A 27,066-nucleotide genomic window follows, 5' to 3' on the forward strand; every position below is an offset into this window, starting at 1 on the left:
CCCGCAACTTGGAGCAAGACCTCTGAGAAGGCCGCACCTGCGTCCTGTGCGCGGTGACGTGCACCTTCGCCGCATGCTCTTGAATTCCTTCAAAGTGCACTTATCAAGCAACACAGTCATGTCCTGATTGTAGGCACTAGAGCCGTGCCTTCTTCTTAATCTGCGACCCACCTCTGCTTCCGAGGGTCGCGACAGAGCTGGAGTCCTGCCGCTTTCGGTGGGGCCATCGATCCCTCCTAGCACTGTCACAAACCGGAAGGCATCAGAAACCTGGTACATTCGGGAGCAGAGCGCTGGGTCCAGTCGGAAGGCAAGGAATGGAATTGAACTGAAACTAGACTGCACGTCTCAGAGTGCCCTGATATGTTAAATAACCACCTAGAAATGAAAGCAAAGCGCCCTGGGGACTCGGAACCATCTGGTCCCCACAATACCTGCCGTCCTTGCAATGCACTTCACTCTTTCATTCAGTCCCCACTCCCCAGTTGTATTTACAAGGCCCTTGGCATTTATGAATGAAAGGAACTGTACATGAACATGATTCAAAGTTATTTTAGGTTTTTCTATATTCATTACCAAGTTTGTGTCGAGGGACACGTGCACACTCCAAACGATGCGCTGTCCTGGGGCACGACGCATCACGCCCTGGAAGCTAAGTGTGGGCTATGATGTCTCGCGAGCAGATGACACAATATCGCTGGAGGCTCATGGTGCCGAGTTTACAATAACAAACCAACGCATTCTGGGGATTGTAGTATGGGTTTGTTTGGGCCACAGTGCAGGGTGAGAAAGGAAGCGTGTCTCTCTAGTGACAAAATGGAGGACTACCGATACAGCCAAAAGTACAAAATAAATGCCTCTCCTTGCTATTTCTCACACCTCCCATCATCATCACGTCTTGATTGCAGGGCACCAAGGGGCAGAGCTGGCCTTGGGTCAGTCAGCGTCCTTGGCAAAATCAAACTTGGCGCCCCTCCCACTCATCCTCTCTAATTATCTATGTGTCCAGGTCGAAGCGAGGCCTCTGCGGGCAGTTCCCGCACCCCTCTGGCAGTGGGCGCCCTGGGCGTGGGCCCAGCTCGCACATGCTAAAGGCCTGCACTCCCAACAGGCAATCATTACCTGCTGCGTTCAGCCTAAAACAAATTAACACCCACACACAACTTAAAGCATAGTTTTCCACGGATAGTAAATGTCAGAGAACCGGACGTTCTGCAGTGCACACTGCTCTGGTGTGGTTCCAGCTATAGTACAGTGAGGCTGGCTGCTGTGGGTCCGGCGAGGCTCCCTGGGGAGGCCCCGCACCCCTCTGGGCGCTGTAGTCAGGCCTCGGAGCTGGCTTATAACGGTCTCGCCGACGCCGGCCCGTCTCACCTTTGTACCGTGGAAGGGGTGCGCAGGGAGGGCTCTTTGTGTCTTCTGGCAGGATTTGCATGCACTCAAATGAGCCGGGAGTGTGAACAGTGGTGCTTGTGTGCCCGTCGCACAAGACATGCAAAGGAGGGAACAATTCACCGGACACACACAGTGCAGCTTGTCTCGTTTTATTTCGAAAATAAGGCACATTTCCTGTAACAGAACAAATGATCAATTTACAGCTATCTATATATTAACAAGAGATTTCCATGTGTGTGTTCAGAGATGTTAGAGCCTTCACATCCCATTTGCATTTATTTTAATATGCAGTCTCTGGCCCCACGCTCATGCCTGACACCCACGTCTCGTAAAGGACCCCGGCCACTCCACTTGTTCTCATAGCCACCTCCACCCCCCACGTCATGGATCCTATAATGTGAGGCAGCCCCCTGTTTAGGGCCATTGTGCCACCCCTGTTTCTATACTGGCCCCATACACCGAGCAGGGTGTTAACCCCCCAGTCCTATATCATTTGCAGCAACACAGTTTCCATAAGACGCAATGTGTGACCCTCGGTTCTGTGCTGGGACCCGGTGGGCTACACTCCCCACACAGTCTGCATTACATGACCCTCAGTCCTATATTGAGCCAGAAACTGCGACCTCCGACCTTATACTGTCTGACAGCAGCACTCTGTCCCCGACTAGCCACACTTTATGACCAATGGGCCTATACTATCAGATATCAGCACTCGGCGCCTCTACTAGACGCATTGTGTGATCTTTGGCCCTACGCTACGAGACAACACAGCGCGGCCCAATACCCAAAGAGCTGCTGCTATAGAGCCCTATACTAGCTCTATACTGTGACAAAGCAGGAATCGCTCCTCATACACTGCCAAGCGCCTAAGACACACTCTGAACGCTGAGCCTAAATGGAGCCCCCATACAGGCCTGAGTCTGTGATCTTCACCGTATACCATGAGACGCAGGCCACAGGCCATGAGCGTGTGGAGATTGGTGCAGGAGGGTGAGACATCAGGCACTCGCGCAGAGCTGAGCACCAATACTCATGAGATGGGCAGAGCGCTGTTCATCCGCGCCCAGCCCGGCGGCCTCAGTCTCCTCCTCATATGGACCTTATTGGCAGCTTCATCTCCTCCTTGAAGTTCTCCACTCTTGACTTCATCGCCCCCCTCTTCATCACTGCTCTTGCCTCCGTTTGAGGACAGTTTAATGAGGCACCTCGTGTTTATTTACATATATACACTGCTTAGGCTTCTCTTGGCAGCGGGATGTCTTTGGCACAGATTTTGGATGAGATGGTTCTGGTCGGTATCTGAAGCCGCCCGAACTTCCCCGACCTTGTGCTCCAACCCTGGGGCAGGGTCTCCGTCAGACCACTTGCTCCTCCAGATATGGCGATGTCCATAGGCCAAGAATTTGGAAGTACTGACGTAGACGCAAGCGATACAAGTCACTGGTCCAGTTCTTATTGAGGGGTTACCAGCCAGCCCCCCAGCCTAAGTGGCCCCTGACAGACTAAGAAAGGGCCCTGGGGGTGCTCTTCCTGCCCTCAAGCAGCCTGCAGTCGAACTGGTACGTCAGCTTCTTCTTCACCTTGAGGATCTCACCAGTCTTGCCGTAGTTGCGTAGCGCGCGAGCCATCTTCTGGTAGGTCATCTTCTTGCGGTTGCCCTTCTGCTGCCCCCAGCGGTGGGCCAGCAGCTCCTTGTGTTTAGATGAGAACTGGAAGGTGCCGTGCTCCTGGTCCAGCCACCACACGCACTCCTTCATCTGTCCACTCTGCAGCAGCTCCAGCAGGAACCTGTAAAGGCGCACCTTCTTACGGATCCCTGTGGACAGAGAGAGATAGGGACACTGGGTTAACAGACTAAGAGTTGGCAGAGGGCTGCTGAGAGCCAGGGTGAAGTTCAATAATGTTCCCAACCAACAAAAGCTGCCTCAACTACGGCAATGCCCTCTACTCTGGCATCTCTACCAAGCTCCTCAGATGACACCAGACCATACAAAATGCTGCAGCCAGACTCATCCAGGACCTGCCCAAACGAACCCACATCGCCCCCTCCTGAGAGACCTCCACTGGCTCCCCATCCAGAAGAGATGCCAGTTCAAGATCCTCACGCACGCCTACAAAGCCCTCCATGACCTAGGACCTGCCTACATCAACCATGGACTGAACTTCCACCAGCACTTTAGACACCTGCACTGCTCTTCACTCGCCCTCGCACCCCCCCCCCCTGCATCCGTCACAGTCGCAGCCGTGGTCACTCCTTCTTCAAAATCACTGCCAAGACCTGGAACGACCTTCCATTCCAGCTCCGTACAGCCTCCTCACTGGCAGACTTCACAAAGAGACTCAAGACCTGGCTCTTCCACGGAGACACAGAGCCTCCAGGGGTGACAGTGTTATGCTTTACAAATGCTGTTTGATTGATTGATTGACCAGGTGCTAAGTCGTAAACAACAGGGGAGCCAGGGTCATCAGGAGGTGAGGGTCAAGGTGGGGTCATCAGGCGGCAGAGAGGGATAATCAACCACGCATGAGGTCCGTTTATAAATTCACACTGATGTTTAGTAGCTGTTTATGCTCTTGGGTTTATACAAGGGATCTTATCCCTGAATCTATTTATTTCTTTATTTCTGTGAATATACATTTTTTATTTCAATGATATTGACTTTATCAATGTTTAAAACCGTGTTTATGGTAGAACATTTTTTTTGTGCTTTATACTACTGCATATTTTATTCATGAACAAAATGTTTTCTATTTTTGGACTGATTTGTGAAAGTTATTCAATGTTTATTAACTTTTGGAACATGTAATAAAGAATTGTGATACAAAGTCAGAGCTGCAGGAAGCACAGCAAGAATTTTAAGAAGAAATGGTCAGACCAACTACCAGAGCCGGGTCATCCTTGACTTTCTTTCTTTGTCCCTAAATGTTTCCCATCATTTAGCGTTTTTTTCCACACAGACGAGGGAAAAAGCAAGGAGAAAGCAGTGAAAAATGAAAACGAAAGAAAAGCAAGGAGAAGGTAGTCGGAAAACAAGGAAAAATGCATGGAGAAAGCAGTGAAAACAATGGAAAATCAAGGAGAAAGCAGTGAAAACAAGGGAAAAAGCAAGGAGAAAGCAGTGAAAACGGGGAACAAAGCAAGAAGGACAGGAGCAAGGGCGATGCAGCAGCATGGGCATAGCTGGGCCACATTTTTCTCTTCACCACCTTTGTTATATTCGGTTGTTTGACCCTGCGGGTGTAATGGTGCGGCACACAGTTGTCTAGCCACCTACCCAGACCAGAGAGACCCTCATGGTGTGCTGTGAGCAGTGTGAACATACATATGTTGTGTTTACTCTAATTCTAAACTAGGAGGCCAACACGCCTGCTAGTTTCAGGAAATGTGTATTTGAACCCCAAGACACTAACCCAATTTTGACAGGTACCAAGTAGATTTGCTGTGTTTTTTCCCTTTTCACTGTGTTGATTTAGATGTTCACAAACTTCTAGGAATGTGCACCTTAAAAAGTTTCCAACTTGCTACAATGTAATCGTCCTGGTAGCAAGATTATGTTCTCTCTTTGTTACACTATCCAATCTTCTTCGGCACTGTTCGCGAACCTTGGCCATGTGCAAACCCTATTTAACTGTCTTACTACACTGTATTAGTGCTGCGCTTTCTCTGTTCAAGGTGCGTTCCAAGCTTCATGAACAAGAGTTGGTCAATTCTCAACTAGTTCGGCTCCAGGACACTGAGGCTACCACTGATTTGAGGTTGAAAGGCTCTTACTGTTGTAAGTTATTCTACTTCCTCTAAGCAGGTTCGCCCAAAAGGGGATTGTTAACTGCGTTGTGTGACTATCCGGTGAGGGAGAACTAGTTGTTATGTTCAAAACTCTATGTTTGCTAGGGTAAATGGCTATGTTCTTGATTGGCCATTTATCAAACAAGGCTCGTGTAATCCTAATGCGCTGCTACTGTCCACCTGGGGACCCAGATCGCAACGTGGCTATCAGCAATCTAGAGATACGCTTTGGGTGGTTGGGACTTGGTTGTTTTCTACGGTGACTTAAATGCAAAAATCAGAAGTGAACACTGCAGGTAATACTAGAGCTCATGACCGAACAAGGCATAGTTTGGGGTATGACTAAGCCACCAACTGCAGTGAAGTTCTTGTATTTCTGGAGGTTTGGCATACAGTTAGCCAGTTAGATTCCTGCTAGATTATAGGCCAGAACCAGCAATGGGAGTTAGGTACCTGATGCCAACCAAAGCAAGGTCCACATTCATAGATGGTTCTTATTGTAAAGACCTGTACACCACATATCATTGATACGGGTTTGGTGGCTCAGTGGACTAATGCATCCATTGCAGGGGCCTGTGTTTGACCATATTGGTCACAGGTTCAAATCCCGGCGGGTCCACTCAGCCTTTCATCCATCTGAGGTCGATAAAATGAGTACCATTGAGTTGGGTAACATCTGTTATTCAGCACCAAGAGACCTCTGGGTGAACGTGCGCTTTACAAATACACATGTTATGCTATACACACTCAGGAGCACCCGTTACCCAGCAACGTCTTGGTTATAAAACAAGGGAGGTTGGAGCTGTGTCATGCACCGGTGTAGGTGACAGTAACTACAAACTTGAAAGTTAGCTGGAAGACAGTAAACGCAAAGATATTTATAAATTTGATATAGCCAACGAATAACCAGAGAACTAGGGAGGAGAATGCCCCTTCTAGGCACGGTCTCACACAGCAATGGAAGATTATGGCCATATTATCTAAAGTGCCATTACGCATATGAGTGAGACAGACTGAACTCTGAGAGTAGATTGTGTGTAAACCAACTTGGTACCAGGAAGTAGAGAAGTATATTGGCTAGATACCTGCGTCAAGCTGTCTCCCCGCGAGATGGATGACTGTTCTAAAAGTAATAGGGGGCAAAAGTAAAACCATAAAAAGCGGGTACAACGACAGAAGAATAGAGTGGTGTCTGGGAGCTGGGAGAAGTTGCTAGTAACCAAAAACAAGAAGAGCAGTAGTGTCTTTTGGAACAGAGACTGAGCAGTGGTGGATAGTTGGATATCGCGCATGCGCAAAACTGGCAGAAGTTAAAGAATTCTCTGTACACTGAGCATGACCAGGGGGTGTGGTGTAGATACCGTTCCTACGGCGAGGACCTCCGATGCACTAGAGGGTTATTTTGGGCTGTATCAAGAAGGTGGGTGTCTTTTTTTCATTCTGGTATTTGCTGATGTACCAACAACCAATAAATTGCTCATAGGATGGAAATAGGTGATTTTATCCCCAATATGGTCTACCCGACCTGCTATTGATTGCGGTCTGTGTTCTAAATGTTTGTAAAAAAAACACCAGAAATAGAAATACTACGAGGGAAATAAGAACCAACTTCTGATTCCTCAACTTGCCTTCAGAAGGGGAATTTCCACAGTGCAATTGTACTTGCTACATAAAATGTAAACAAGCATTGGTAAAGGGTGCTGCACTGCTGCATCATGCGGTTGTGGGCGTCTCTACGGCAGTGGTTTAAGTTTGTGGGGTATCGACTGAGAGAACCTCTCCGCTGGGCGCGCCAAGGTTTCCAGCAGTATTGATCAGGGATATTTAAAGGGTCATCTGGGCTACTGTAAGGCTCTCAATCCTAATTTTACTAAAACCCATTACTGGGATTAGACCGGGATATATTTTTGTCCTCCGTTTCCCCCCAGTATTTGCCTGATTTCCATAAAAAAAATGTATAAATGCCCCTTTCCCCCACAAATCCTGACTCACTGCACATGCCTGCGGTATATTAGGCGGCGGCACAGTTCTCGTTGATGTTATGGACCTAGGCCTACTGAAGGCACTTCCAGTACTTGAACAGTACTGCACGGATAATAAGTTAATTATCTACAGAGTTAAGACTCAAATGGGTACGTTTGGAAAGAGCAAATTAAGGGGAAATTGAGATAAAAACATTTAACACAGCTGATGAATTATAGGTACCTGGGCCTGTCATGCAATAATAAATGATCATGGATGAACCAATGCCTTGCAAAGGAGACCGCTGTGTGCTAGTTATTACACTGTTACAATATAATGCTGGGCCATAAAATACCAAGACAGTTCCAGGTTTAATATACAACTCACCTACATCACTCTCTTGCTGGCAAAAAGGGACAGTAAAACCGAAAGCCCTGTTATAGAGTAAGTTTCTGCGCCGGAGAGGCTCGGCTCCATTTGAAATGGGAGACCTGGAACTTGGTATGATACCAGCTTGTCACAGGCCACTAAAGGTAGCACTATAAATGTACTATTCCACAATCAGAGGGTCTGATAACGACTTATTCACCTAAATCCTGTAGGAAGTAGTAAACAAAATGGCTAGTTTTGTTTCCTTTCACATAATATGGCTGAATAACCTATATAGGTAGCAGTGCACTCTGTTAATAATATCCATATAATCCGGTCTGATTTTGGTTTCCAGTCCAGTCCTGATCTAGTATTCCTTGCCCTCCTTCTTCTCAAATCATCTTCCATATTATCAACCTCTTGTTCACAAAACTCCCCAAACACTTTACTCTGTTAACCCCCCTTCTCACAACCATTCCTCTTGACTTCATCCTTTCAGTCACAATTAGGAAAGTTACACATAGACACTTCTCAAACTCCTCACTTTGTCATTCCCACAAAAAAACGTAGGAGCATATTTACAAGACCTTGGGGCCACTGAAGCGTCACTTTTTTGATGCTCTGGTTGCGCAGGGTGCAGGCCCATATTTACATGGCCATGCAAAGCCACCCTGCGTGGCTCTTCATGGCCTTGTAAATATGGCCCCTGTTCACGCATTACTCTGCGTGAAAGGGGTGTTGCTGTGGGTGTTCCCACGCAACACCCATGGATTCTGACGAATCATATATTTACAAGGTTTCGTAAACCTAGGAATGGAAACGGTTCTAACGCCTCCCCAGGGGTGGCGCAATAAGGAGAAATACCTTTCTTTCTCCTCGTTTTTTCCTTTTTCTATGTGTGTGTGCTGCATAGCACACATAGAAGGAGGAAAACGCCATCAATGATTGTTTTTGTGCAGGAAGGTGTCCCTTTCTACACAAAAGCAATCATCCCTTCAATGCGCACAGCCTACAGGAAATTGGCAACAAGAACAAGTGTGATAGCTAATCTGTTTTCACCTGTTTATTTGGTCACAAGCAGACTGCATTTTAAAATATCTTACAGGTTAAGGGACCTGGTGCAGAGATCTTTGTGTACCCAGCAATTAGAAGGCTAGGATAACAGTAAGATAACTCTAGTGCTTAATGCGCTTGGTGGAGTGTTCTGTGTGCAGTTTTAATCATCAAAAAATAGACTAGGGGGTCAATGTGCTTGCTGCAAAGCACATTGAACATATAATGCCTCATGTTCAAAAATAGCACATTTATCACATGGATTTCTGCATAGGTGCCCCAGAAAGGGAAATGGAGGAATAGGTGCATCAATGTGCAAAAGTGAGGGTGAGTGATGGAGGGAGGGCAGTGTACAGTGTGTACATCAAAAACACATAAAAAGGCCTAACCCTTGGTCCACCTAGCCGTGCAGTGGAGAGAACAAGCTTGTGCCTGAAGGCTCCAAATGCAGAGAGGCACAGATTCTTTATATTATATGTAGGCGTCTATGGCTCAATCCATCGCTGGCTGATCGGATGCTTACAAAAATGCTAAAAGAAAAGTAAAGTCATTCAACCAGACAGATGGAGCATCTTGATTTACTCATGCCAATCCCCCCCAAACCTTTGGATTAAGCCATAGACGTCCCCTCTCTGCATTTGGAGCCTTCGGGCTCTCCACTGCACGGCTAGGTGGGCCAAGGGTGCCCTTATGGTCCCGATGAAGAACCTCTTGTAAGGAGTGAAATTGCCTACACCAACCCTGGGTCGAAACATAGACAGCTCTGTGTTCTCTGTATTGAATGAGGACAACAGTGATAGATTCACTGTGTCCTGTTTTGTCATTCTGTTGTTGTAAATAATTTAGCCTTGGTTAAGGCTGGTTAGGCCTTTTTATGCATTTTTGATGTACACACTGTTCACTGCCCTCCCTCCATCACTCACCCTCACTTTTGCACATTGATGCACCTTTTCCTCCCTCTCTGGGGCACCTATGCAGAAATCCGTGTGACAAATGTGCTATCTTTGAAGATGAGGCATTATATGTTCAATGTGATTAAATATTTTCAATATGTTTAAAAATTGGTTATAATTGATTTATCAGGTGATGTTGATGTCCATTTAATATTGCATTACCCCTGCGGCCACCCCCCTTAATGTACCACATTTCACCCAGGTCCTAGTGACGTTTCTGGGTTTAACCCCATTATTGTGTAACTCACTGCTGCAAAGCACAACCTGTAACATGCACGTTAAGAATTATAAACCCTGTAATAGAGCTCACTGAGTTATGAGTCGGCATCAAGGAGCTGCAGGCAAACTTCAAGGCATACATGTAGAACTTTAATAGTTTTTATCAGTCTTTCATTATTCTAAGGTTGCTAAAAAGGGTGGTTTTGGGAAGTAAGGATGGGTTTCGGTAACCACTTGCCGCTGGCTTAACAGGTCAATCTCATGAAAGTGCTTTTCCACTAGATCCTTCCCAGTTGAAACTTGCAGTTATATATTTATTTTTGCAGTTTTACATAATTCAGAGTTGACAAAACGGCTTTGGAGCACTTCACAGCATGATCAACATTGTGTTTAACAAATAACATAAAGCAAACGATAAACCCCGAGGAAGTAAAAGGAACCATTTGTCGCATCGTATACTGTCTAGGTCAAGGGGTACTTGGATAGCAACCATAAGAGAACAACCACAAAGCACTAAGAAGACCAGAAGAACACACATATCGCCTCATGGATGATAGAAGGGAGGGAACATGTTTCCCTTTCATGGCAGTGCCTATTAACTATCTTCCTCGAGGAAAGCCTCTGACTACGTCATCCACTCTCCTCCCTCTAGGTCGGTAAGCTTCCCCCTGAACACAGGTGAGTCATCGGTCAGACTGTCTCTAGCACGTGCACATCCTCTTCCAGGATGTCACAGTGTGCGAATGTGCACCGGTTGGCTTTGTCTCACGCCCATTCGGCATTCAACCCTCTACTGCGCATGTGCTCAGTGCATCAAGCCTTCCAACACGAGCACTTACCTGGGTCGCAGCCGCCAGCATCTCCCGTGTGAAGAGTCTCATCCGATTCACAGTCTGACACCTCAAGTTGTGGGCTGTCCCTGTTGGGGTACTCTTCCTCCTCTGAGGAGCTCGGGAGACTCAAGGTGCCACCGGTCGGGTAATAGGGGTACTGAGGATATGCCTGCTGAGAAAAAGAAGGAACGGTGAATGCCAGGGCACAAGTCCTAAAAAAACAGAAGTTGGGGGACTAACCAAGTGATATCATGGCACATGACATCACGGTATGTGACATCACGCGTGGCATCCCAGGAAGTGGCATCACAACGCATGACCCCACAGAAAGTGACATCACAAGAAGTGATATCAGATCTTAACACCTCAGACATATGTAGTGCATTCAGAGATTTATCAAGTGTGTCTGGGTTGTACAAAAAATGGATGCAACTCCAACACAAAATTTGCACTTCAACTAATACATTTTTTTTTCAAGTCTGTCACAAAAAAATTGGTAGCAAGGAGAAGTGTGGCACTAAATCTGTTCTGCCCAATTGGTTGCAAAGTCTGCATTTTTAAATATCGTATGGGGTTAAGGCACCTGCTGCAGAGATCTTTGTGTGCCCAGTAAATCTCAGTGAATAATAATAATGGTAAGACAACTCTGGAGGTTAACGCATTTGCTGGAGAGATCTGTGTTTTGTCTAGCCTCAGTATTGAACCACAGTAGCATAGTGTTAATATGTCTTCTGCAAAGAACATCATAGAACATACAGATGACAGATTTGTTTTATGTAGCTAGCTAAGTGGGTTACTGCTTTTAACACAAAAATAGTTGTGTTACTTACAGTCCACAAATTGTAATCCTTCTAATATAGCACAGTGAGCTATGAAGGACAAGTGACTCCTACTCCTTGTAACCCTCACTGTCTTATGCAACACATCGTGTACACTGATTTACACACATATGACCTATTGTCAATGTATAATGTTTACATGTGATGTCAGAAAGATGGAAGACGAAGCAGTGGAGCTCACACGGTTGCCACTGCATATAAGCAGTGTATGTTCATAGGGAGGAAGCGTGAGAACAATGCTTAATGCCAGGATGCAGTAGCCAGTTATGGAAAATAGATGGCCCATCAGTCGCCTCATTCAAGGTGAGATACGCAATGTGTGCAGGAGCGCGGCGGGCTTGCTTCCCAAATTAAATAACAGATTACACTGCCTAGATGCAGCGGCAACCGTGTGTGCTCCACTACTCTGTTGTGTCAGCCTTTCTGGTGATAATCTGGACACTAAGCGGTTCTCAGTTTTGTAGCCTAGCGCACATCCACACATGATGCAGTGCTCTTTATGTGACTGCCCTTAGCTACAGAGTCCTTTAACCCGCATCTTGCAATCTGTTCTGTTAGGCTTACCACAAGTTTACCGGTATCTCACGCAGCGCAGTGCAGCAGCCGCAAATGCTGCGCTGCACGAGGAGAGAGCAGGAGAGTGCCATATTTACAGAAATATGGCACTCGCCTCCCCTTTCCCTAGCGCCAGCCCTGAAATCAGCTACTGTGCACCACTGAGACACCTTTGTGCCATAGTGCAAGGGTGTCTCCGTGAGTCAAGCATAGGTTTTGTACTGAGTACAAAATACTATGTTTAGACTCATTTTAAACATTTTCCACTTTGTATGTGTGTTGCACAGTGCAGCACACATGCAAAGTCAAACAATTAAGGAGAAAAAAAGCATTTCTCCTTCATAGCGCGTGGTTCAAGTGTGAGCTATTTAAGGACGCTAAACCCTGTCTACTTTCCTTTAGTAAATTGGATTTAGCATCAGAAATCTTGGGTGATTACAAGGGAATGCCCATGCACCACCCATGGTACCGCCCCTTGGCGCTAAAAAATGCTATGCGTGCTTGGCAATACTTTCACGTTATTTCCAGCGCTAAACACGTTTAGCGCTGGAAATTAAAGCGGAGAAGAAGATTCTGCACGACGCAAACATGGCGGAAATCCTAGTAAATCTGCCCCAAGGTCTTTTAGGACTGTCACATTAAAGATTCTGCATACTAAACTCAATTGTTGGAGAGATTAACGCTGAATGGACAATAGTCACTATAAAAAAAATGAAGTACTTTCGCGGCGATAACTTGCATGTTATTCCCAGAAAGGCCACACGAGGGTAGTAACACCACATGAGTTGGGACTATCCCTGTCGATGCCCCGCTGTTATGCTAGATAAATTATACTTAAACTCATGCAGATTTAATAACCACGGCCGCTTTCGGTGTTTAATCAATTTAAAATCGGTGTGTAGCATCGAAACTGGGAAACACACCAAGAATAAGTGATAGCTCTTAAATATTGTACTCTGGTATATTCAGATATCCTATTGGGCTAAGCATGGGTACTCACATTCTATCGGGGGCCGCAAAGTTTGGCCTTTGGTGTGACCGAGGGTCGCACTAATGCCAGCGGGGGAGGAGGGGTGTAAAGCGGGTGTAGGGAAAGCCAAGCATGCAGGGCTTTAAGTATGATGAAAAAAGTGGGGAGTTTCAAAAAGAGAAGGGATATCCAGAGAGAAAATGACTCTCTTTAAAGGATTTCCCTTCCCCTATAACGCTCACCTGGCATGACCTCATGCCGTAACTTGTCCACTAGTGAGAAGTGAGCAGTATGAGCAGGCGCACATTGATTTGCCTGCTGTCACCGCAGTCCGGGGGAAAAACGGACCACCTGAAAACAGAGCCCGATAGAGCCCCCCTTTAAAAAACTGCTGGTGCTCGGACCTGGTGAGACCCGGCCCACTTAAAGCCCTGCAAGCATGTATATCTAGTAGCTGAACTCAACTGGCAATGTGAAACGAGAAAACATGTAATGAATCCCAGCTTCTCCACATGACCAAATTGTTTGACCCTGGGCAATTGTTTAATTTCAATTTACCTCCTTTTTCTTCATTATAACATATATGAAGACCTCAAAATACACAACTTCAGGATGCGTGCTGTACAAAACCATCTCCTGTGCTTGGATGTGATCACTAATGGCATTGTTGTCAGGGAGTGGGGGACATGAACGTTTCTGAATTCATGTTCGAACACCATTACTTTAAAATATTACTTGAATGCACTCTACAGTCAATGAAATACAGTTTTTGCATTTTGAAAAGACTGTGGTATTTTTACATGTTTGCTGTCTTTAGAAATTAAGGTGTTCCTAAAGTTAAGGGCCTAGTTACTTTTGTTTAACTGTAATTAACCCTGAATTAAGTGCTTGCTGTACATTTAACATTTTTTTAATGTTAGTGCTGAGTCGAGTAAACAGCAGCCCAGTGCTGCTGCTGCTAAAGGGGGGGCTGCATGTAAATGTCAGGAGGGTCGCATGCGCCCCCGGGCCGGACTCTGAGTATCATGGGGCTAATGCTACTGCTCTAGAAAACGGTCTACCTTATCGAGCAGACTCCGTAAGTGAGGTCTGCCCGGGGCGGCCAAGGTTTATCAAATAACTAACTCGAGGCTGGTTATTTTTTATAGTCAGCGTAGGGTCTACTGTTACGCCACCGTCTAGATGGCCAGAGAAGAGATCAGCCCCATGACTTGACTGGTCGAGGTTCAGTTTTCATATTTCATGCAAAGTGCCGGCCATTTTGGAAGAGTTGCAGGCCGGCTGGTAAGCAGGTGTTGGCCATGCGCACATGCGGATTGGTGATCGGGAAGTACTGGGGAGTCCTGCTAGTTTTTGCGAGTATTCATGGTGATTTTAAGCTTCCCCATAGTGCTTACGGGTCAATGATAAAAAACTTCTTGTTTTACATCAGATATGAGATGTAGCGAATACCTCCATTCAACCAATCACACCAAAGGAATGGTTTGTTATTATTGCACTTGCGGAATGGTGTGTGTGAGAGAGAGACACACACACATGGGTACAGAATCATGCCTTTTCAGTTAAGTTACTGTAAAGGTTTCAATACTTTGGTATTTCTAGAAGCACTGCAGAAAACCCAAATAAAGGACTTTGGAGGAGTCTGGTCTAGCAGAGATGAGCACTTTGGGTAGTGTGTAAAGGTGAGCCGGGGCTACAAAGGGACCAGTTGTATTCCAAAAGCGGAGTTGAAGACATAAGAGCTAAACCGAGCAGAGTCTACTCAGAGTAAGCCTCAGAGTGGAGCGCAGTGTTGGGAGAGCTCTGGTGACTTGGGCATTATCAGTATAACAAGAAGACCAACATCTGACAGAGGAGGTGAGCAGAGGACCACACATCGATTAGGGAAAGAGGAGATCCCTGTGGAGCACTGCGTGTGAGGTTGCAGGTTTGAGATCTAAAAGGATCTATGCGGAAGACCTGGGAGTAGCGTGAATTAGGGTGGTATGCTCAACAGCGTTGAGTGCTTCACTCGGTTCAGAATGGCCAGAGGTGGAGCTCCTTTGGAACTGGATAAAGGTTTCACCCATCCCAGGCACCGACTCCGTACCAGTGAATGGACTGAAACTGGCTTGCAGGGTGTTGAAAAATCTAATGGTGTCAATGAAACTGGTCAACTACTTGGAGGTTGTCTTTTCAGCCACCTTGGCTAAAACTACAGCAGGAGCAATATAGGTCAGTGACTAAGCAGGTCGCATACGCCATGTAGGCTTTTAATTATAAGAGCAAGCACCACCGCCTTGGTTCTGGTCAGTAGGACATGCCAAGTTCTAAATCATTAATGAAAAATCCCAATGACCACTTAACAGAGTTGATTCTCTATTTCTCACAGTATTGACATAGAACTGGAGGCCTGTGCGTAGCATGCCCAGAGTTTTCTCCTGCTCTTACCTGGGGTTCATAGGTCACTTCTGGCATTGAGCACAGGGCCTGGACCACCCCCTCCTCTACCTCGGCTTCCAGGGTGTATGGTTGGTAAATACTCTGCATGTACGAAACGTTCTGCAAAGCGGTCAGCTGTCCATTTTTGTATCCATCATTGCTGGGCTCCGGCTGTTCCATCCAATTCAACAGGAAATCTGAAAGAGAAGAAGCAGAGACATGAGGTCATATCTGTCCCAGAGCAAAGATGTGAGATAATATCTGTACAGGACAGGCGCGTGAGGTCATATCAGTTTAGAAGCAGAGATGTGGGACCCTGTCAAAGCCTTAGCAGAGGTGTGAGGCCATATCTTTGCAGAGCTGAGGTGTTGTACTTTATTATTGCTTTATTTATTTGTTATCTTTTGGAACAACACCTCGCCATAGGACGACGCATGGTGGCGTGGGGTCTCGGCCCACCATGCGCTCCGGCACACCACGCCCACAACCTCTGCATCATTCTAGACAGCAAGCTGTCCATGAAGATACAGGTCAAGGCAGTCTCATTGGCCTGCTTCCACACCCTACGCATGCTCCGCAAGATATTCAGGTGTCTCTCAGTCACCACCAGAAGAACTGTCACCCAGGCCCTCCTCACCAGCAGACTGGACTGCTGGAATACTCTGTACGCAGGAAACACCGCACTCCTCCTGAAGAGACTACAGACAATACAAAACTCAGCGGCAAGACTCATCCTCGACCTCCCTAGAAGGACCCAGATCACACACCCACCTCAAGAAGCTTCACTGGCTCCTGAACCAGAAGAGATGCCAGTTCAAGATGCTGACCCATGCACACAGAGCCATACACAACGAAGGACCAACATACATCAACAAACATCTGTCCTTCCACCAACCTACAAGACACCTATGATCTGCCTCCCTCTTCCTCGCAGACACCCCCCTGATCGGCTGAACCAACAGCGGAGGCCGTTCATTCTCGCACCTGATGTCCAAGGCATGGAACATCCTCCCCCTGCACTTCAGGACTGCCCCATTCATCCAGCAGTGCAGGAAAGAACTTAAGCCCTGGATGTTCGAATGAACAAACCACCGTGCAGCAGCCAGCTTTTCCAGGGCCTTGAGACCCTCACGGGTGATCTGCCGCACTAAATAATGGTCTTATTGATTTACAGTAGATCTGTACTAGGTCAGATGGGAGAGAGAACATCTGTGCTGGAGAACAAGTGGGTTTGCCATTCACCTGGGGTACTAAAATTCCTGTCACCTTGTCCCTTCCTCTTACACTGGGTGCCCCTTTTACGGAAGACACCAACAATGGGTGGAATCAGCAGCATATTGACTAATTAAGGGATACGCAGAGACAAGATAAAGTGAGGCCAGCCCTCCTCTGTTCCCTCCGCCCTCCCTTCCCCGTTCTGGAGAAAATTGTACTCTTGTAAAAACCTACCACAGCTCCACAACTTTACAGAACGGTAATTGATTGTATTTCTTTTATTGTTGTTATTTTTATAAAAACTCAATAAAGACCATTAAAAAATAAATAGAGGCCTGCTCCTACCTGTCTGAGTGTCTGGATGAGAGAGGTACGACGGCGTGCTGGATTGTTTGCAGAAAGAGTCCATGTCATAGATTAATCCATCCAAGTACTGAGGAGAAAAAGAGTCATATCAGTACATTAGGAGACCCTCGCGGGTGAAGGTGCAATTTACAAATTACATAACATAACGTACTCCTGGGTATTGTGCAAGGCCACCCAGCATATGCTGTTTTCAGAGAGACCTCATGACGGCAACCTGGCTCCGCGGCGCCTTTCGATCCATCATTGGATCAAAAGCCTCATACATGGCCGGAAGAAATATGACCACATCAGCAAACCCATGATGGAACGCCACTGGCTCCCTGTGTCAGCTCATTCCATCTACAAAACTAGCGGCTTCATCTACAAAGTCGAAACAACAGACACCGTGGCTTATCTGGCTAACAAGTTCTGTGGGTGCTCTTGGCACTCCTAACGCCAGGGCGTCAACAGATTGGAGACACAGAAGGGCAAATAAGAGACACAAGGCAGCAGCCCTTTGCAGTCTATGTACCCAGCTATCTGAATAAATCCCTGTGTCCATCAGGTCTGCCCCAGCTGTGTTTCAATTTAGGAAAGACTCGGCTCTTCCACATCTGCTCTCAGAACCCAGTCACCTCTCCAAAACATTGTTGAATGTACCTTATCCTTTTACATTGTTTCTCTCTCGACTGCCTTCTGCTAGGCTTGCGCTATAAAAATGTCAAGAGGCTTATTTAAAAGCCCTTGCGCTGCTGGTATATCACTTATTCCCATACTAAAAGTGAAGCACTGGTGGCGCAAGGTGCTTGTAAATAATCCCCCAAATGTATAAACCCAAGGAGCTCATACAGACTAACTGGGGCGAACTACCTAAGTCTAAAAAGCTATCTGCAGCTAGGCGATAGCAAGCAATACACCCTCAGCTTTGTTGTCAGATAATTCCAAGTAGTCTTTCATCCCATGCAACCAGGTGACTGCAAAAAGGTAACCCAGAATCATTTGAACAGCAGGAGATACAAACCAGTCTATTTCAAACTCCACTACAAAGCCGAATTATACCAAGCAAACTACCTCAAACTCAACCCAAGAGCCAGGTGATAACCAACAGTCTATCTACAACTCAACCATACAAACAGGTGACACTGAGCAAACTAATTCAAAATGACCTGAAAAAGAAGTAGATATCATGTAGCCGCATGTAGCCTACACAGAGCCCAAACGTCTAGCCAAATAATACCAAAGCACCACAAACTACACGCTACAAGAAGGTGACACTAATTTATTACACTCACTCGCACAGCAAGGTGATATCCCTCATAATAAAAACTCAAACATAAAGGTGATGCTAAGCATCCATAATAAGTTTGTCTGTAGAATCCAGTGACACTAAGCAAATGGAACAGAGCTCCACCAAACAAGCAGGTGATACAAAGCAGAGTATCCCAAACTGAACGATACAACGTGGTGATACCAAGCAATATATCCGAAACACATCTGTACTACGAGATGCCAACTAAACTAATCAAAACTCAAACATACATCTATAGGATCCAAAACCTTCTCTTCCAGACTCAGTTCATTTACCAGGTAATGCCACACCTACACTAAAGTCAACACTTCAACAAGGTGACACCAATCTATCGCACTCACCTGCACAGCAAGGTGATATCAAGCAGTCTATCCAAGCTCAACCTCATAATACAAACTCAAACATATCAGTAGGTGATACAAAGCATTCATCATAAGTTTGTCCGTAGAATCCAGTGACACCAAATAAACTGAACTTAGCTTCACCAAACACACAGGCGATACCGGGCAGACTATCCCAAACGGAACGCTACAACGTGGTGATAACAAGCAATATATCCAAACACATCTTCACTAGATGTCAACTATACTAATCAAAACTTAAACATACATCTCTATGATCCCAAACAATCTATTCCAGACTCAGTTCATTTACCAGGTAATACCACACCACCTACACTAAACTCAACACTACAGTTGGTAATATCAAACAATTTACTCCAAACTTGTCCAAACACTGAAGTGATAGCATACAATAAGCACGCAACTAGGTTCTATCTCCCCTGAAGTGTTGACAGGGGATACCAGGCAGATTACCTCAGACTCCATTTCATTGCATGTGACTACCTAGAAAGCAACCATATACTCGATACGACCGCCAGGCACGGAACATACAATGTGTCTGGACCCTGTTGATGGGTGATTCAGGTCCCATCATCGCTGGACCTCAGTTCACGCTACTCAGTCATCTGTAGATGCCATGCGAGAGATTCTGGGCCCGCAGCTTGTTTCTATTGATATTCAATGCCAATCCCAATGCTGTGTTTCTGCTGCAGTCTCAGTTAACACAGACAATGCCTAGAATCCCTCACATAGAGGGGCACATTTACTATTATTTTTATGTAACGCGGCACATCAAGAGAACTTGCTCCATAGCGTGAGTGAGAACTCATTTACAAAGATATGGAGCATTTCTACTCTCTCCTTGTGCTGATGCACTGTGTGGTGCCTAGCACCAAAGCAGGCACCCTTGGCCCATACTACCAGGCTGCCTGTATTACGGGCAAAGCAATACTTCTGCAACACACATGGAAAGAGGAAGTAACACGGAGAAATAAAGATATTTCTCCTCGCTATGCCTCTGTCAAATAGGTGCACATTTTGGTGCAAACCCAGGTTTACAAGTCTTTGTAAATCTAGGTTTGCATCAAAATACATGGAAGATGCATGGGAATGCCCGTGCTGCACCCATGTAACACCCACCCAATGCAAAGTGAAATAAAGTAGGGTTATGCACTGCATTGCAATATTTTTCATTTACTAAACCACGCAAAGTGGCTTTGATTAGCTCAGTAAATTCCCTAAAATGATTTTGCGTCGGGGCTGCGCCACAAAAGTGACGCTAAATCCCAGTAAATCTGGGCCATAGTTTTGCTGCAGACGTGTTTCGCACAGCCCTACTCTGAGATAACCCTCTTTCAGCTTTTCTTGCCAGATCAGCAAGGCTGATATAAGTTACGCAACCACAATCTGAGCCCACCCATAGCTATCATAAACGCCACTGGGGCCTATGCCCCCTGTCAGCATCGGAGACAAAAGGGAAAGCGACTTACCGAGCTGGCAAACTGGGAGCCGTCGAACCTGTTGAATCAGAACAAAAACAGCAAGATGTTAGAAAGAGGCACGATCGAGAAAAGAGATCTCATTAGTGAAGCAGGAGAACAGCTTTTATTCAAAAGAAAGTGTGGCTTCAGCCATGGGACAGTGAACGAGACACCCACTACGAGGCACCTGCACCGTCTAGGCACACAGCATCTATGGAAGGGCCTTTGAAGGAGGTCTGCTGTTGTAATGTTACGGTACGAGGGCACACACATGGGGGCAGATTTACAAGGAACTGACGCATCTACATAGATGCGTCAGTTTCCTTGCGTCAGCGCTGAATGTCCTTGTGCCACTATGGATGCGCTGTATTTACAATACAGTTCTCCATGGTGCAAGGATGAACAGATGCGTCCGAAATTCGGACGCATCTGTTGGCGCAAAAGTGACGCAACTCCAGCAATGCGCCACAATGGATGGGTGAATCCCATTAAAAAAGCCTTGCGTCATTCCTTACACCTGGTCTGAGCAGGCGTAGGGATTTTGACGCAGTGAAGGCGTAGAGTGACGCAGTGAAATCTTGTAGATTTCACTGCGTCAGTTCTACATGGCTTTTTGCGTGGGTACGCCCACCCTGCATACATTATACCTGACGCAGGTATAATGTGACGCAGGGCTTTACAACATGACGCATCTACCTAGGTGCGTCATGTTGTAAATGGGCCGCAACATTTACGCTGCAGCTGCGTCACAAAAGTGACGCAACAACGGCGCAAAAGTCACGCAAGGGGCTTGTAAATTTGCCCCATTCTGTTTAGTAAAGGTATTTATGTAGGTCAGAAACAATAAGCAAGAGTGGCGGAGGCTGCACCTTTACAACAAAACTGGGTTCGGTAATCCAGTTGGTGACGTCTTAAAAGACAAAGATGTCACCTATTGATTTACCGGATATACATCAGATATATTTACCCACTTTTTCCACGATGTAGTGTTTTATTAAGTTTAAGTGACAGAGTTTAGTTCTATCCTGGCCTATTCCTTTTCACTGAGAGCAGGCCACTTGGAAGCAGGCTGGACAGTTGCACCAATGAAATGAATATGTGGAGGCCGGTTTAAAGTCCATTGGGGGTCTGGCGCCATCTCTCTGAGTTACATCCAGCGGCGACGTGGAATACGCTATTAGGAATAGGCGAATGAGCTCAATTGTTTTTATTAGTCACAGACTCAGAACTAAATCTAAACTGGTTCTCAGATTGGCCCCATGTGATTGCTGCTTCCTCTGCAATGGATTATTACTATTTTAATACTTACAATCTGCTCGGTGGTGTAGGTTGTTTCCTTGCCTTTCTTAGATTACAAAACCTCTGTCAAGTGTTGAGGAGACAGGTGTGGACCAGAAGAGACTGTGCAGGGATGTGCGCGCTCTTGATTCTGCCCTTGGTGACTTGCCAACCACTATCTCGGTCTTGTTGAAAACCTCTCTTAATACTTCTGTGGTAGGAGTTTCTTGGAGTGTTAATGGTTAGTCTCAGTAATTTGTTTCAGATTGAGATCATGACAGAGTTTTGGCCTTGAACTCCTAATACTCTGCCCCTTAGTTCTCCAGTTTTTTGTTGCTACGGATCTAGAATTTGTGTTTTGATCAGATCATTACTTGCTGCATAACTGGGTTTAAACCTGAAGGTGTTCTAGCCCTCTGCCCCAGTAGGCCTGGGAGAGTTGCACAGTATTTAACTTTGATCCTGAACCCTAAGGGAGGCTAAAGGAGGACTTTTGAAGATGATGTGTTTTGTTCCATCATCTAAAGTTAAGAAACAGTCTCTACACCTGATATAAAGTTTTCTGGAGTTTACGAGTTTCTTGGTAAGACTATCAATTTCAATTTAGAGCACTCCTGAAGCACATGTTCAGTAGATGTCACATGTCTTAAGCACTGACTAAAAACCAACAATAACCCGGAGATAAATGATGCCATCTGCCTATTAATACAGGTAACAGGAGCTGATTCACACCAAACATACCATGCATTCTCCTCTGCTTTGTTTCCAGCGGTGGAGTACAACAACACAGGGTGGCAGTCGGATGGTGCAAATACAAAAAAAAACAATATGATGTCTTCTGATATAAGTAAGCCAGGTCTTTGATGCAAGACCATTGATGGATTGTCTTATTAAGCACTTGTTTAAACTGATCTTTGAAAGTTGTTATCCACCAATCCCATACTGTGAGCTGGTCTACCAATTCAGCTGGTGTAGGAAGCCCAGACATCTTCAACAGGTCTTTCCCAAAAATGTGTGGCAATCTGCCAGAGTCAGACACTTTGATGTCTTATAGGGACAGTACCACCCCCCTGCTATTTTTACCATCTCAGATAACACCAGCCAGGATTGGAATAACCTTTCGGACACCTAGAACCGATTTCAAAATTGCGCTCCCAGTTGTATCTAGTCATGCTTGCTTCTCCTGGGCCCCAATAACATAGATTGTAGCCGATCACCATGGATCTTTTGAGTTCAATTCCATGTCTGGATTCCAAGAAAGGCAGAATTTCCCTCAGTGGTCAGTGCTGAAAGTTTGGTAGCCTTGAGAATTTATTAGAAGAAGGATATCTGTAAGCACCACCAGGTATCTTTTAGAAGCTTGACCTTCTGTACTGGATCCGGAGCTCTCCTCCCTGTGGTGGGCTAGTTGAGCGGAAGGCCTCTGTTCTTGTTGCCGCCTGCCCGCAGGATCACTGATTTGCGCCATTTTGGTAATTTCCCTTCATCGGGCAGGCTATGCAACCCAAGCAATCCGAAGCACTGCTCTGAATCCGTGATCCGATGCAAAGCTCCAGACATGTTCCAGCTTCTGATAAAAGCGACACTGTCCAGTACAACACCGAGAGAGATAGAGAAAGACACCCCCTGGCATGCCCCAGTACCATCACATGCAAAAAGAACAATTGATGGACAGAATGCAGAACAATGTCTTACATTCACCCCAGTACAGTAATCTGGGCCTAAATCCATCGTTTTTTTGATCACCATGCCATTCCAGTTTAGACCCAGCCATATGCAAATCAGTCTTGACCCTGCACCCAATGGGAACAGTCCAACCCGAACTGCCAGGCCAGGTCCTCCCTGAACTGGAAACAAGCATCCTTGGACCAGTTTTGGGCTTTCACCCTCATCAGCCAGGATAGCTTGACTCCAGTGGCATGGAGAGCACGGGACCCATGCCAGTACCATCACGGCCTACTCATCTTGGGGGTTGTCTCGCATCGGGTCCAGGGCGTTATGTCCTGTAGGCACGAAAGGAGTGATTACCAGAGAGGGAGAGGATTTTGGAAAAACACATTTACGGTGAGCTAGCGGCCATCTCCCAATGTGTGTGCACAGACAGACAAACACACACACCTCCCCTCCACCTGTCCCATAAACGGTCATCCATTTGCAGATACAGTTGAAAATAAGAAGCACCTTTTTCACAGTTTGTCTCCCCACGTGAAAGTGAAATCCATTAAAAGGTTAAGGAATGTCAAATATGTCTAGTACGATGGGTTTTAGGAGGGAATAGTTTCATTTTAAGACGAAGGAAACATTAGAAGTGATGACGGAGGGATTTTAGATTCATAGCTCCAACTAACCCCGTGTCTTAAGGGTGCCTTTCAGACAGGTCTGTCATTTTACCCACAACACTAAGCACGCTGGGATTTGTAGTTCGTTATTGTCAGCATAAGGCCTCAAGTCCCAGCTTGCTTGTAGAAAGGGCATGGAGGCTGAGCTCGCGTGCGCCTCAGAAGCCCTTGCCTGGCCTCATTGTACCAGTACCATAGGGGTTGTGAAATAGTGTGGAGCCGGAGGCAGGCCGTTGGGGGCGGGGGGCGCGGCTTGCCCCCTCTACTAAGGAGGCCCTCTCGCCCAGTTCCTCCTCTGTTCCCTGCGCGCCGCTCCAGCCTGGACACGCGTTATCCCACCCTTTCCACTTACCCCACGTGTCAGGCACAGCGCGTTATTGGAATGTTTTAATGTTTTCTTTTTGCGTTGCAGGCGGAGTTACAGGGCGATCTGGATGCAGACGGGTACAGTAAGGGTACCTCTGCGACAGGCGGTACAGTAAGGGTACCCCTGTCCGGCACAGTAAGGGTGCCCGAGCCAAGGTCCAGGAGCCGAAGGGGGTTCTGGGAAGACCGCGACGGCGCCCCGTTAGTCCTTCGGGTGGTTGGGGGGCCTGACCAACCGGGGGTGTGCCACAACACGCTCCGCCCCTGTCGGAAGGGGCGGGAGTAGGAGACAGATCACGTGACCCAGTGGATGATCTGTAAATAATTATGTGCCACACTGCCGGGCATCGACCCACCGTGTGTGCTGGCTCACCAGGCGGGCGGAGCAGCAAGGGGCTGCCTGCCCTGGATCGCCCGTAAGATAACCCAATTTTATTATCATACTGTGTTGTATGAAATAAACCTGCAGCAGTTCTTCACCCACTAATAAAGTGTCAGTGTAATCATTGGGTGACGTCTGTGTATGCGTGTTGACTGAAGCGGATGACGGTGTGGTCACTATGGCATCACTCATCTTTTGACCTGTGACGTCGTGCACTTGTTTTAAATATGTTTTTATTAGGAAAGCAAAGCTGCAGCATTTTAATAAACAAAACAGTGGTTACTAGGGGAACTAGCTACAGAGAAAGACATCCTTTTATTTAGTAATCAGTTTTGGCTTTATCGCGTTTGGATAGCGGTCGATAATGCGTGTAGGTACCAATATACGACTAACAAACGCAACTCCGTTTACACTAACGTTACTGGACTTTCCAAGGCACCCAATTTAAGGACATCTCCCAAATTCCGCAAAAATAGCGTGCAAGTGGCAACTGGTAAAAAAAACTACATGTAAAGTGAGCATGACGCTCGTCCTTAGATGCCGCCAAAGAGAGGCCTAGAGTTGTATGGGCAGGTCGTTGGAGCGTTCAGTTCGTCCACATGGAGAGATGCTTCATGAAGCCAGCTTGTGGGAAGCAAAAGGCCAGAGCCTGGGGTCCCACGGTAAGCTCGGCGTGCATTCGGAGAACGTGTCAGAGAGCCCGTCCTTTCTGCAGCCCCTCACCGGTGGGCGCCTGCGGATGGAAAGCTGTGAGCCGTGACTCCTAGAAGAAGCTGCAGCCGGAGACACGGTGCCTGGCCTCGCCCCCGACGCAGTCAGGTGGTGAGAAGTTTCCTCACACCCACACCAGAGCCCCCCATTCTCTGGCCCTCGAGGCCCGCTTTGCATATGAGGAAAGCAGAGGTTTCATCGCTGGATTACGGTGACAGGCAAACAACAATCTGGGGCTTGGGCCAGGAGAGCAAGCAGAAAGGTGACAGTCTGTCGTGTCCAAAGGTTAGTGGGTTGATGCACGTACTGCAGTGTGCGCAGCAAAACACACGAGTAGGAATAATAAAAGGACTTAAGTCTTCCTGCGAAGGCCAAGAAAAGATGTGCCATCAAGCCAAGGAAATATAAACACAGGCCCAGAACTTGGGAACCAGTGATTGCGCTATGAAGGTATATTATTAATTTGCATGTCCTAAATCATGCGTATTCGCCATCCTTGGGTCCAGAGGCGCAACTAGAGACAATTTCCGGGGGGGGTGGGGGGGTTTGTTACCAAAAATTTCAGGTGGGTTGATTCTTCCAGCAATAGGCAGAGTGGAGATGCAGGGGCTCTAAGAAGGGGTGCAAATACAACAAAGCTTCGTTACCACGTAAATGGTCTTTTAAAGACCTGTGAAGTACTTGGGTGCAGCTGTAATAAGACTGGACGCCAGACCAGCCAGCCTACAGCATCTCAAAAACTGTCTGTGTGTGTGCCTGGAAAGCTGTCTCAGCCTGGGCTGACACACACAAACGGAGGGGGGCTGAAGCCCTTTGAGCCCAATGGGCGTTGCGTGCCTGACAAGCTGCCATCACTGCAGAAAGAGTTCTACTGAAGATGCTGCAGCGTAAAGAAGGTTCTGGAAGATGCCAGTGCAAGCTCCTCACACACACCTACAAAGCTCTCCACAACCTACGGCCTGCATACTTCAACCATCGACTGAACTTCCCCCAACCTGCCAGACACTGTGCTCCTCTTCACTAGCCCTCGCACATCTCCCACCCACGCATCCATCGCAGCGGTGGCCGCTCTTTCTCCTACATCAAAACCAAGACCAGGAACGACCTTCCCCTGCATCTCCGCAGAGCCCCTCGCTTACAGACTTCAGACACAGACTCAAGACCTCGCTCTTCCATGGAGACACGGCACCCAGATACCCCTAGGCGTGACAGTGCTGCACTCTACAAATGCTGTTTGATTCACTCATTGATTGGATCAGAAACCTTCCGCCCCCTGACACTTCTGTCATTAGACTCGAGTTAGAAAATATTCAGCAATCAGACCCAAACCTAAGGCTGCTAGATCAGCGCTTCTCAATCTTTTTAGAACCACAACCCACTTAACATAAATAAAGCATCATGTGGCAGTGCACTGTCATTTACAGGCAGCACATTTCCCATTTAAACAGCCACTAAATTTCCACTGACATGCAGTTTACTGATGAAACTATAGTGCACACAAATGATAATGTGTGGAAATCGGGTTTCTGTGAATATCTATAATTTGTTCATCACCCCGGGCCTTATAACAATGTTGGGCGCACCATCACGGATATGGGTCCGACCGACTTCCGGTCGACGGTCCAGACTGCTGAATTACAATCCGACCACAGCATAGCTCTCTTTTCTGCATGGGATCTTGTGCTGAGGTCAGAAACCAGACGTAGTGCCTGTTCTAATACAGAAAAGGGATTTTTTGTTTATCTCTGCACCGTGTGGCAGGCACCTTAAGGTGCCTGCCACACGGTGCAGGGATGAACAGGGGTGCCCCCTCGTCCACCAACAGGAGGCCGCTGATTGGAGGGGGTCCTGCTAGGGTCCCCAAACTCGCTTTTTGACAGGCTTTCCATGTCGGAAAGTATGGCATGGAAAGCTTGCCGGAAACTGAGCATCATAATCCGGAC

General features: G+C 46.8%; 1 protein-coding gene across 2 annotated transcripts in view; it reads right to left on the minus strand.

Annotated features, from left to right (window-relative positions):
* Positions 1-1,528: 1,528 nt before the first annotated feature.
* LOC146809393 (transcription factor Spi-B-like) overlaps positions 1,529-27,066 on the minus strand; it is a 36,906-nt gene continuing 11,368 nt past the window's right edge. Inside the window, exons 2-6 of one of the 2 annotated variants that reach the window (XM_085616212.1) lie at positions 20,057-20,084; positions 16,917-17,004; positions 15,366-15,553; positions 10,578-10,743; positions 1,529-3,211 (exon numbers count right to left, since the gene is read on the minus strand). In XM_085616212.1, the coding sequence (XP_085472338.1) occupies positions 2,898-3,211; positions 10,578-10,743; positions 15,366-15,553; positions 16,917-17,004; positions 20,057-20,084 (784 nt within the window). In that variant the 3' untranslated portion in view covers positions 1,529-2,897. The remainder of the gene's footprint in view (positions 3,212-10,577; positions 10,744-15,365; positions 15,554-16,916; positions 17,005-20,056; positions 20,085-27,066) is intronic. The other variant, XM_085616213.1, reaches the window with a different exon arrangement.

The sequence above is a fragment of the Triturus cristatus genome, chromosome 7 (assembly GCF_964204655.1).
Source record: "Triturus cristatus chromosome 7, aTriCri1.1, whole genome shotgun sequence".
Taxonomy (NCBI): domain Eukaryota; kingdom Metazoa; phylum Chordata; class Amphibia; order Caudata; family Salamandridae; genus Triturus; species Triturus cristatus.